General features: G+C 35.5%; 1 protein-coding gene across 1 annotated transcript in view; it reads right to left on the reverse strand.

Annotated features, from left to right (window-relative positions):
• Positions 1 to 13,648, reverse strand: part of LRPPRC (leucine rich pentatricopeptide repeat containing) — a gene marked incomplete at its 5' end in the record, with an annotated part of 95,396 nt that overhangs the window by 59,976 nt on the left and 21,772 nt on the right. The window contains 4 exon segments of the mRNA XM_075707684.1: positions 2,004 to 2,031; positions 5,154 to 5,223; positions 8,185 to 8,278; positions 8,910 to 9,028. Of these exon segments, the coding sequence (XP_075563799.1) occupies positions 2,004 to 2,031; positions 5,154 to 5,223; positions 8,185 to 8,278; positions 8,910 to 9,028 (311 nt within the window).

Consider the following 13,648-nt stretch of genomic DNA (forward strand, 5'->3'; position numbering starts at 1 on the left):
TAGTGTTGCTCCTGGAGATGCTACAATTATGTTCCAATTTACTGAAAGGCTGAAATTGACCCATAAGGTTGGGTTTTTAACTTTGAAAGAAGCAAATACATAAAGAAAATAGAGGAACACGAATTATCATGCTCTGCTAGATTTAAGATAACTAGTACAGCTGTTGTAAATAAGTGCAATTTTGAATGACAAAATATGCATCCATAAAACTTAATTGCATTTGACTAAATTTAGCACACGTTCCATCAGTCATATAAACTGAAGGAATATGTAGATCTCATTTCATCGGAGGAAAAGAAGCATTTACCCAAAAGCACCCACGTCCTCCCTACAAATACTTTAACCTAAACTACATCACTTTAAAAATCCATTTGATTGCTCTTAAGGAAATTATGTCATCTTTAGTTAAAAACTAAGAAGTATTTCAAGAATTTTGCTTTATCTGACATGATTCTAGAATGCAATCTGAAAGAAGCTAGAGGGAGATGCATTCCCACTGTCAAAGTGCTAAGTAATGGCAAAAGAAAAGGACCCCTCACCTTCAACTTTTAATGGAAATGGATAAATAAAGCCAAAAAATACCAAATGTGCAATGGAATACCGTATATATCACTTCTCATTCTACCAACACCACAGACACTGTGCACAGTTAAACTACAGCTTTCTTCTGCCCTTTCGCCCTCGTCCTTCTATGATGAATCAACACACAGAACCTACAACTACAATAAAATTCAAGAAAGTCATGGTAACACAGTTCTCCTTCTGAATCAAATCTCAGAGAATACCAAAAAGGATGGATTACGGAAAAAAAAAAAAAAAAAAGAATGTGTGATACTGTTTCTAATGCTAAGAATCTACTTCCCAAGTTAGCAGTTCTTGTTTTAGAAGGTTAATACACATATTTACTCATAAATTTAGCGAAGACAACAATGTATCTTTCTTCCATTGTGGAGAACAGCAGAGGTAACTCTAGACAGTACTTCATGTGCAGACCACCATTACTTTAGTCCTCTGACTGTCCTTCAAAATTAATTTCATAGTGGGAATAATAAGAGATCCTCTTCTTTTCCTCTCCCTGTCCTCCCTTTTTATTTTTTAAATGTAAAAAGGAAGGATAGAGGCAGAGGACAAAAACATCCTCTCACCATAGTCTTCAAACAGAAAATGGTAGTAAAATACAAAAAAACCCTGCACCTCACAAGCTGTACCTGATTCATACAAGTCACTAATCAGTGACTTTCCAAATTACAATTTCCATTTCATTCGAAGATTTCTTTGCAAAATCTAAAATATACTGCAAGCCATGTGCTAGTTTATTAGGCCACAGGTACAGTATGGAAGAAAAATGACAAAAAGCACAGTGCATCCCTTCCCAAATTCTGTAACCACATCCCAGGCAGTATCTGCCAACACCTCCTCTATTCTAGTGCTCCCCAAAATTTACTGACCAAGTTATATTGCAGTGTCTTTCTGATGTAGCCCATACCAGAGAGGGCAAGATTATCAGTCATTTCCCCTTGACTTCATCGAGGTGATTTCTTTTATCTAGCTTTCCATTCAATGTCTGAAGTTATACGACAGACACTTTAAAATTCTAATTGTGCCTTATCATTTTTGTTAGTACTAGTGTGGGGATAGGAAGAAAGTTTAGGGAAGGCAGAAGAGGAAATTAAACAACGTCAGATTGCACAACCATGGCAGACTTTGTTCCAGAAGCTACAACTATATACTACCTTTAGCTATAACAACATTGATCTAGAAATAGGAGTAGCATAACCTAGACTACATGGTAACACCACATTTGATTTTTCACAATTACACTTAACTGTTCAATTTGAAAACTCAATTCATACAGTTGTACAGTCTGCCATTGACAAAAGTCTTGCTCAAATTAATCAGGTCTACAATTATCGGGCTCAGAATTCAGATTTACAGTAATACATCATAAACATGCAGTGCCTAAAGAACTTGATTTTATTTACAGCATTATTATCTCCACTTACCTTGCTCCAAAGATGTACATCATTTGAGCTGAAGAGGGCAGCAAAGGATAACAAATTAAAAGCAAGAAAATGATTTTACTCCTGTATCTTTTTTTTTTAAAAAACACAGATTAACCCTAAGAATCTTATTAAATTATTTAAATACAATTAAAATACAATAAATTATCACATAATTTTTAAACCAACTTTGTACAGAATAAGTATTGTGCTTTTTACTATACTGCATATGATCATAGTTTCTGCTAAATAACTTAAAATAGTGCAGCAATCCAAACAGATAACTAAGACTACAAAGAATATTTTTAGTTCAATCTTTCAACACGTCCTAATTGTACTTTTTTATTTTATACTAGATTCTATTTAGCATTTCAAGAAAATAAGCTTCACTCAAACAAGTCACACTTTACATAGCAAACACTCGATATGTAGAATTTGCTAGAGCAAAAATCCAGCATTAAAATTTTAGTATAGACAGGTAACTATAGGCAGCTATAAATGCATTTATACCATGCAAAAAAGAAAGTAATCAAATCTTTTACTTAAGGTATAATGTTTATTATAGTGAGATAAATAGATAATATTTTAAAAAACCAGAAAACAAATCATAGAACTCTAATTTCTCCCCTCATAGAACAGGACAAAACTTGATGGAGAACACTCCTCTGTACATCATCAGGTTACAACCAAACATCCAATGTTAACCAGTTCACTAAAGTATAAAAACCCCGACATACTAAAATGTTAACCAGTTTACTGAAGTATAAAAACCCTGACATTCCTGTAATTTGTAGAACATCAGAATTCTCACTAGAAGCTATAACTCTTTGACAACTATAAAGCAGCATTAACCTAGACAAGGCTAAGAGAACAAAACCTTATGACCTTATTTCATCTTCCTATAATTCTCGTAAGGGGAAAATAAGATGTCAGTCTGAACAGCTGCACAGAAATTTGAAAGCATTCATAGAAGTTTAGGATTTTATTTAGGAGGTTCAAGACTACAAAACATTTATTCTTTTTGTGCAACTGCCACTTGTATTTGAAAACGAGTCAAATGCAGGTCCACACAGAAGGAAAAAAAACATTCTATCTGTGAGGTTAGTTAAGCTTTCCTGGGTGAACTCGCTCCACCACTGACAGCACGACAATGAACTGGAGATATCAAATGCATCAATTTCCTAAAGTACTTGACTCTGAAATAGTAATGGCAGATAGAATGGGAATACTTTGAAGCAGTTACTAGAGAAGAGCAGCTTCAACAGAAATCCATAAACTAGTCTGCCACAAACATTGTTCATGTGTCCCTGGTGTCCATACCCTGTACTTTTGTACGCCAGTCCTAAACTCCACTCATTTGAACATTCAAGAACTGCATTTAGTCATAAAATTTCGCTGCAGTCTTTACAAATGCTCTTTTCTACTATCCTATCATACCCTCAAGGTTCATTTCCAGGCTGTTCTAGCTATTAAGTTTAAAATAGAAAAGGAAACATGAATTGGCACGCTTTCAGAAACAATAAGGGTGAAATTTGGGCACAGCCAACCTTGTCCATAGCTTCTGAAGCTAGGTAGCAATAAAGGCAAACAAGAGAGACTAATATTAAACAAATTAAAAAAACCCCTTATACTGCACTTACAAATGGCAAGGAGAGGGGAGGAAACAGTACGCTGAAGTAAAAACAAACAAACAAAAAACCCTGAAAAACCAAAACCACTGCCCCCAAAAACCCCTAACCTTAATTTCCCTCAGAATTCTGAGTTTTTAGCCCAAATGTCCAGTAACTATTGAAATTACAACAGTGGTAACTGTTCCACTGCTGAGGAGAGTAACTGTTTCACTTGAGGAGAGTATGATTCTTCAGCAGCTAGTTTTCACAATACAAGTTGGTAACATTTTAAAGATACTTAAAATCACATTCTGAACACCTGCACAACTCTCCAGTGGTAGGGGTATTTCATGCTAGCATTTCTGTGTGGTAAACATTGGTATGGCTTCCTTTCTAGTGTAAGCCGGGCTTCAGTTGAGTATCTATACTTACAGACAGAAAATATGTTTCAAAAATCTGTTACTTTAATGAAAAGATCTGAAATGGATGATTCTGGGGCTGACTACTAAAAGGAACAGTAAAAATACCCCTATTGTATCTAAAACATTATTTCACTTATCCCTTGGATGTCAAGGTCAGCTAGGGCCTTGAACACTGGTTTGCTTTTTCTCCTCCTTTTCCCATGGTAGAACTTGCAATTTACCAGGAAATCATTTTCATCATATTGACCTGGTATGTTTTACTTAAATCCAACCTAAACATAGCTATAGTTCACAACCATTACAAAATTTTAGGAAATAACTTAGTCAAAATCAGCCTTCAGACTCTGGTCCTGAGTAATATTAAGTGACCTCTCTGGTTCCCAGTGGTATAGGTATGCTGCAAAAAAACCCTTATTTGCAGTCCTAAATGTCTGACTGGGGCAAACTGAATTATAGAAATGCTTGTTAATTCACATATACTTGCATAAGCTTAAGACAACCCTGCAAGGTAGCAAGGAACCCTTCCTTGCAAAACGGAACCATGTGGCTGTGAATACAAAGTCACGGCAACATAGCACAATACTAGGTGCTAAATGTGAGCGTTCAGGAGTCATATTAACCCAGAGGGCACAGAAAGCTATCAGATGTAGTAGAACATGCCTGGCTCCTATGGGTATTTCATCTTCATGAAGCACCCCTTTACTTTAATGGTTAATAGCGACAATCTTTAGGGAAATCTTACATTAGCATAGCAGTTTATAAACAAAAAAGTGAATAAAGATAAAACCCCAAATGCTTACTTCCCTGATAAGTTTATATACTGCCAAATACCACAGAACAAACAAGAATAGTGAAGTTTTTTAATCTACTATATGTAATACTTCAAAGGTATGCTCATATATAGCAGAGGCAAGGAAACCAGGGAGAGCAGAGAGGAATAAAGATACGCCTCAGATCTGCTACAGCTGGAACCTGACTTTTAAATTTTCAAACACGGAGGCAGGGGGAAAGACTGCAGACTTGTGCTCAACAAGGCAAAAAAGAGAGGGAATTTTGCTGGGGGGGGGGGGGGGGGGGGGGGGGTAGGTGGGTGAAGAAGGTGTTCATAACAGCAACCTTACCTTTTAAAACCCAAAATGAGGCTGTTCCTAAACTGACGCATATCAATAGGAGGTGTCCTTGCTGAAGACACTGTAAATGAAAGAAATGTTTCTAAATAGTAATTGTAAAAAAATCCCTGAACTGCAACAAGTCAGTAGGTCGTCTAAATACGGTGTCGTTAGAAGAACTATTTCTTTAGTTCAGTAAATGCTGACAAACTTTTGTAAATCAAAATTTCAAATACCAGGGTATTTGAAACAGTCCTGGTTTTATCAGCCCTAAATCTGCTCCATTTCAAAAGGGATCAAATATGCTAAAAAAGAGATTTTTCCTTCTTCATTGCCTTTAACGTCAATACTTAATACATCAGTCTTTTATATAGATTAATAATAGGAGTAAGTATCTTATCTGTAAAAAAGTACAAGACCAAAGAAAATACTCTGGAACAAAAAACGATCCACCAGAGGCAAATGGTTTGCTGATTGTTTCAGACTGAATACCTGCCTTAAAATAGGCTTTACAATTTTGCCTTCTATTTTTTTAATTTAAAAAACAAACAAACAAACAAAACCCCAGTGACACTCTCTTAGGTGTTTGCTTCTGCTGGTGTAAATTGCTTGACAAGAAAGAAAAAGTAGTTTCATCTAAAGTGCTATCCACTGAATTAAGTTAACATAAGGGGAAGAAGAGAAAGATACACAGTTCTAAATGTTGATATTTACAATGTTGATTGAACACAAAAGAAACTATAAAATTACTTAAAATTAGATGTCCCTGAGAGGTCATTTACAGTTATGCCCTATGTCCTCATCTTTACATCATTTCTTGGCTAAATATGCCAAATCGTTCTACCTTTTTCCTCAAGAATTGCTGTGGCTCATTCCAGCACCACAGTCCAGCAAAGAAAAAAATACAGTAGTGGATGCATTTAAATCCTGTATGAAGCTGTTATCATCCAACTTCAGTACCACAACAGAATTAACCCCTGTAAAAACCTGAATGCACTGGGCCCTTTCAGCAATGGCTGCAACATGGTATATGGTAGAAAAGAACTGAAATAAAAACACCAGCTCTATAAGAACCTGGGAAATAAAAGGCAGGAACAACATGCTAAAACCACTCCTTAGTGTAACTCCAGGCATTTAGAAAATTAAAAGTTTTAAATGTTGGAACGTTTATTTTAGTTTGAAAATCTCAGGTAAAGTTGCTTTCAAGAAACCCTCACGATACAAATCCTCTTCCAGTGGTATATTAAACTTTCTGCTCATAAAAAGATGAGCAGAAAAGCATCTTAGTATGCTCAGCTGCTGCTGACAATCGGCAACCTGGTTTCCTTAGCAACAAACAAGTCTGGGAAAAATCAAGAGGCTGACAATGAAGTGGAATGGAACAGCATGATAAAGGGAAAAAGCGGCTCTCATGTACACCGCCTTATGTGCCCAGATTCCTCAGCTGATGCTTCGTAGGTTTCATCTTGTCAGTAGCAGAAATCTATACATTATAAGGTATGAGAAGCTGAATCAATACACCTAGATAGCAACCAGCATTAATTACCAACCTTTGCCTCCCCCCGACTACACTGATGAGACCATCTTGAACTATTTTCCTTACTGCATCTATTTTTCCCTCTTTGTAATACTGCAAAAGGAGCCAAGTAAAAAAAAAAAAAAAAAAAAATCATCTGTTTAATATCTGTGCCTTATCATTACATAGGTGCTAATTAGATTTACTAGCATTCATTTCAGCTTGGTAAACTATTTATGGGAGTACCTTCCTTTAAAGCTCAAGTTCAAAAGAAATTTTGTATATCTCCATGAATTATTAACCCTAGTCTTTGTAAACAGAAATACCACTACAAGATTTAAATTCAACACACAGGCAACAGCTAAATAATACACTATGTGAGACTAACTTCATGACAGTAAGACAGAATGCACCCTACTATATATGCCTATATCATACTTTTTATATCATTTACATCTACCATATACCAGGCAGACACGTATTTGTCTTATAACACATTAAAACCTGATTATTTCAGTTAACCAAAATGAATGCGCAGGAGTGGGTCTACTTTTTCGTGTAGTCAAAAATAAAAAAAAATATTTCACTTTCCAGAAGAAATTTCATTGCTCATAATAAATAGTTATCCTTTCAAAAAAAATTCAAAGTTATTTTAGGTACTTCATTTTTCATGGTTAATGTGTTTTTTTGTAATAAGAACAACCACCAAAAAAAAGGCAGAATATAAGGTGAATCTTAAAGATCATTAATTGATAAATCTCCAAGACAAAGATTAAATCACTGATTAGTAACTACTCATTTAAATTTTCTCATTTTCAACACAACAGCCTCCCACTGTCATGGTGTATAGACAACATATTTCTATATTTGTTAAATACAACCGTTAATGACAATTGCAACAAAAGACTGCTAAAGCTTTTCCCTGAACCCTGGACACATAAAACTGTTGTTTAAAAAAACAAACAAACAAACAAAAAACCAAAAAAAGAGATTTTTTTGTATCAGAATTAGTCCAATTTTAGGTGTTTTATTATTGTCTCAGTATATCAGGCAAATAAAAACTGTATTTGTTTTAAATTTTGAAGAGAAATATATTCCTACTTAACCAAATCATCCCACTCCATACATTCAGTCAATGACATATATTAACTTTTGCAAGCACGAGCATCAGAACAGTCTTTGGAGAAAACTCTTAAAAAGTGATTAATTCATGCTGTTACAATTTCATCACCTAATTAACCCATCAAATCTGTACACATAACTTCCACGACCAACAGATCAGCAGAGTACCCTCAGGTTAACACCAGCGGCAATCAGTTCTTTAAAGTTGGTTCTTTCATTAATAATTCTTTAGTACTTCAGAGCCATATTGTTAGACCAGCATCCTGTTGTAACTGATACTGCAAACAAAAACAATCCCTGCACCAACAACTTAACAGTCAATTGTGCAAGGCACAATCTCTTGGCCTACAACCAATCAACACTACCACCAAGTACATAGTAACATGCAACATGAAAAATACTTACATAGAGAAAGAACATTGTTCAGTCTTCCATGTGCTGCTTCGTATCTTATTTCTGCTATAGAGAGTCCAACAGTTTCAAACAGGCAGTCATTTTTCTAGAGATAAAGCAATCAGTCATTGGAAGTACACACAGAGAAGACCTTCTGGCACTTTGTATTTTTAAACACTTCCTTCCTAAAGGACATCGGCATTCTTGTATTGATAGCTGTTGAGAACATAGAAGGTGCTCTACAGAAATCTACATGGCTAGCCAGATAAGTTGCTATTGATCAAAAATTATCCAGCTTTTGTATTGAAATCAAATGCAAGAAACAAAGTTACCAAAGGCAGAAAGAGTGGGACAGTTAAAGTTAGTCTGCAATTCTGAATTCTTTAGCAAGTTAAAAAAAAAAAAAAAATCACCAGAAACAATTGTAGTACTTCTAATCCCCAGTAAAAAAAGGCCATCATCCATTTATTCAGTTTTCCACTTCAGGAAACAGGAAGCTAGTAAGTCTGGAGCAAAATATTTCAGTTAGCTCTGAAAGGCGAAAAGCAGCAGGAGAAAGACATAGTAAACAAACCATTGGTGCACCAACTGTTTCAAAAGTAATCTAAATATTCTGAACGGGCTTCATCATACCAAGTTCATGTTTAGAGGACTACTGGGATCTAAAGCCTTCACAAAAAACATAGGAAAACAAGCCATGCAACAGTCATTTTTATGAATTCTGAATGCAAACTCACCTCCAGCTGGGCACGAGCAGTTTCACTATCAGCAAAGTTTTTAAAAACATAGTCTGTGTATGTTTCTGTATCAAGTTCCACCCCCAACTCATGCATCACTTTGAGGACCTCAAAGATACCTATCAAGGCAAAATTGGTAAGGCTAAGCATTTCAGAAAAATGAAAACTTGAGACTCAACATTTAAAAATAAGTTGCTTTTCAAAAAAAGGACTTGTCTCCTCAATTTCCCTCCTTGAAATTGTCATGCAAAATCCTGCATTTTTATTTTAGGTGTTAATAAATTTCTTAATTGTGAAACTTAAAATAGATTTTAAACTTCCTGTTCTATGCTGTACTATCAAAAACATGATCACTATCTTGGCTAGTTTAGAAATTGCTAGTATACAAAGTTATTTTCTAACACAGTGAATATATGACAGTTATTCATGTTTGCAAAACATCTTTTAGAGCTATATATCAAAATGTCCCCATTACTGTGCATAAAAAACAAATCTGAAATTTGGTGTAAAATATATAATCAAATTCAAGATACAAATGCATTTAATATATAATACATTCTTAGCTTTGTTCCCAGAATCCAACTCTGATTAGCAAGGCAAGCTTTCAAGGTTTGTCTCTAGATTTGTTTGAAACAAGTAACATTTTTGTAAGCAAATAGGTTGATTACTCTATCAACGCATCAGCTTCAAACAGGAAATTCAGATAAAAGCTGGAGTCTCCTGTGCCCCAGTGAAGCTTACACTACAACTTTTACAAGGTTCAGATCAATTCACACAACCAGACTGTATATTACTACTGTAGACACGCATTTGAAGACAACAGGTACAAAATTTTAATAGTTCAGCAATTAAAGTGTAGAACTTCAGAGTGTATGTTATGCTTTTTAATTGCTCACACTCTTCCGATTTGCAGAAACTTCTTACAGCAACCCACCCTAGCTAGCAAACTCTGAACCCCTGTCAAAATCAATACAGGCATTATCATTTTTTTCTGGTGTAAAAATGATTTGTCAGCTGCTACAGGACACCAGTACCAAACAGCATATGTTTTTTTCAACTTGCATTTCATACTTATTACTTTAAAAATGTAAAGTTTCCCAAAGTCCCTGTCTTTGCCCTGGAGTGCCACCTATGGAAAAGTGACACTTCCATGAATATTTTATGCAGTGCACTATGGTGCAAATAATCAAATGTGAATTCCCTTTGAGCACTTGAAAATACATGCAGGGAAGTCACACTAGATTAAAGTCGCATCATCTGTTCGACTTTGCCTTAAACAAAACTCTGATTTTGGCCCAGAATCCGCAAAAATATGAATAAAGAATTAATTACAGTAAGTCTTTCTTGATACCTTTCAAATTTTGACAGCTAGTTTCTATTTCATGTTTTCAACTTCCCAGAAAATACATTAAGTCCTCTTATGCTGAAACCTTTTCAAAAATAACTATCTGAATCACTAGAAAGTCATGTGAAGACCAAGAACTAGATACCATATTGAATAAGGTGTGGTAAGCTCAGGAGATTTGAGTTCAAATTTGTATCTAGCACAGAGTAGAAAACAGGCTTGTTAAGCATCCCCATTCCCTAGCAGACATTTGTCACAAATGTCTACTAGCGCACAGTTCCTGAGTAGGAAAGGGCATGTACGAAGATCAGAACACCGGCGCAACGGTGAGATGCAGATTAAGGAGGAATACCAGTAACAATACTGCACAAAGCCAAATTAATTGCAAACTTAAAAACAATGCTGCCACACATCTCTTCATTTCTGAGATGACTGATGTACAATTTTGGAGTGGAAATAGAAGATTAATGAAAACCAACATAGAATCCTACAAATTTGCATACATTTCCTACCTTGCTGAGAGCAGAACTATTTTATTATCACATAAATATCTTCCACAATACAAAGCAATGAAACATTCCTACTTCAATCAAAATACTATAAAATTGTCAAATACATGCATGAAATAGGATTTGATCATTGTGTGTGGACTTTTGGAAATTCTTTGTTCCTTGTATTGGAAGATACACTGACCTCTTCTCTCTCCCTAAACCAAAGAACAGACTTAAAAAAAAAACCAAACCAAAAGTGCAGTCACATTTACCTAGAACACTGGCCTCCCAAACTTCTTTGAGAACGTACCCTCAGTACACACATATTTATTTAGAAAGTATATACGTGTACTACTGTACTGATATACTATGCACATTATAAAACATACACAAAAATAGAAAGTAAAAAAGGATTAAATAATTGTTTTATTTATTAACAGCCCACTCACACCCCAATGGATTGCCTTGCACACCTCATTTTGGAGACCACTGATCCAGAAGACTGGGTATGACTAAAACTCACAGTAAAGTCTTCCAGTCATCTCCCTGCTTGATGAAGAACAGGTTTTTGAGATCTTGGGCTGAGATATGTAAGGAATGCAGGAGCTGAGTATCTAAAATCAAGTAACTGAGTGAGCGGAAACAAGACAGAAATAGGGAACAAAACACAGCCAAACTTCTGTTCTCCTTTTTGTCCATATTGGAAACAGCACTTGAACACCCCAACAGAACAGATTCCAGCCTCGAATCAGTACATTCAAGAACAAATACAGAAATTATTAACTACAAGAAGGTAATAATATTTCTGTGGTAGAACAGAGCAACTTGCTGCTTTTCAAGAAGTGAAAAGCGAGACTTGCATTTCAGTCCATCTTTCGTTTCCTAAGTTTCTCATAGTAAGTTGTGCCTTCTTCCTAAAGCAGTCCCATCAAACATGAGGGATTTCTAAGGCAGTTACATTCAGTTCTACATGTGCAAGGGCAGCAAAATGGGGCTTTAAGCAGTTTTCTAAGGAAACAAACAAAAAAAACCCCTCCAGTTCGAAAAGTGAGGTCACACTCAGGAAAACAACATAGCATTTAACATATTTTTGCTGTGCTGTTAATTTCAGATGCACTCAGAAAGTTCTTTGCCAGAGAAGTCTGTCTGCAAAACAGTATTTCATGCAATTACTTTGTGAAATCACCACCCTTATTCCTCTCTGGACTCAGACTCCTATTTCCCTTATTTCCCAAAGTAGACATTGAATTAGCATTCACTAACCATGATTTGTGTACATAACAACAGTTTAGTAGAAAACAAAAGTAAAATACAGAACTGACTTTTAAAAACTGTCTTTAAAAATAACATGATTATACAAAGACGAAGGGGAGCTATAAAATATTCAGTAACAGTGTAAGTCAAACACTTCTGCTTATTTATACTAGGCCCTCCTGGTTTTACTGTATAATCTGATATAAGATGAATCTCAGTGCCAATAACAGTTTCAGACACACTGCATATCGGTCTTTTCAACCCTGCAAGCACTTTCCATTCCTACAAGCCTAACAGCATTTACCTAGATAAATACTATGGGAATAAGTAATTATCAGCTTGTATAACAGATGCACATAAAAGCAAGAATGCCCCATCTGAAATTATTTGCCTGTGTAAAATGCCTGAAAAGAGCTGTCTGCTATTTCAGCGTGGTTAAGTTCTCTACGGTATATTTAAAAACGGCCTTGCTTAGTTTCATTCCTCTTAGCCACCACTTTGCTGCTACTTTTCTTTCAAACTCAATACCATAATACAGAAGTTAGGGAATTTCCTTTGATATCCAGTGTCAGCTTTTGTTATAATAAACATTGGATAAACATATAATTAAATGTTCCTGCTAGTTATATAATTGTTTGGGCCACATTACACATACCGATTCAGACATTTGTACCCTGCAGTTCTAGATAGGTTGTTGCTTACATTCTGTGTTCTTTTCCATTTCCAGCCTTACCTATACCAAGATGCAAAATTACACACATTAGGCCAAGCATTCCTACTTTGTAGAGAAAAGAATTATTACTTCTTTTTTGGTATGAGATGTGATACAGTTTCTATCTATACTTTTGTTCACACAACTCTATTTGCTGCTAGAAAGCACTATTCTGTTCATTTACTATCTGCTGTCACCTTTAGGTTCTCACTGCAGCATTATTTTTTGCTCTATTATTTCTGTGAAACAATTTCAGGGTGGGTGGGTGCTTTTTTTCCCCCCCTATTTACTTTTCTTCAAGCATATTGGTTGTATTTTTAGATAGCAGATCTCACTTACTCATTTATTATTAAATTTCAAAAAATTAATGTGAGCTTATACATGGGAAAGAACAAGACAACTTAGAATCATAGAATCATAGAATCGTTTAGGTTGGAAAAGACCTTTAATATCATCCAGTCCAACCACTTGTTTCACTGCAGCAAGAATAATTCCACTGATCTTCACTGCAGAAGAAATGGCCTAGATATCATCTTATGTGTTTTAAGAATTGCAAAATCCCTGACTTTTGTAGGTATGCACACAGCAGTAACATTCCCACTTCACAATTCAAACCCGGAGACTAAGTACCAGGTTACAAAAATGTGTCTGCAGATCCACAGTATGATCATACGGCCATGCAGAAGTTTATGTATCCAATGCGTTTGCAGACAGAAAAAGAAAGGCTCTCTAGAAAACAGCAAAGAAAGTCAGAATTGAGGCTTCCTTCATCAGTTTTCTTCTCAATTTGCTTACATGACTTCCAGCAGGAACTACTAGCCAAAGCACAGTTGATTTCTATGGTAGGAGTCCAAATTAAGGCAACCTCTGATCTTGCCAAAGACCAAAAGAGATAGGAAAACTTAAGTTTCTCTCGACGGTCAGATATTGTTTCAGT

Source organism: Pelecanus crispus, chromosome 3, assembly GCF_030463565.1.
Source record: "Pelecanus crispus isolate bPelCri1 chromosome 3, bPelCri1.pri, whole genome shotgun sequence".
NCBI classification, from domain to species: Eukaryota; Metazoa; Chordata; class Aves; order Pelecaniformes; family Pelecanidae; genus Pelecanus; species Pelecanus crispus.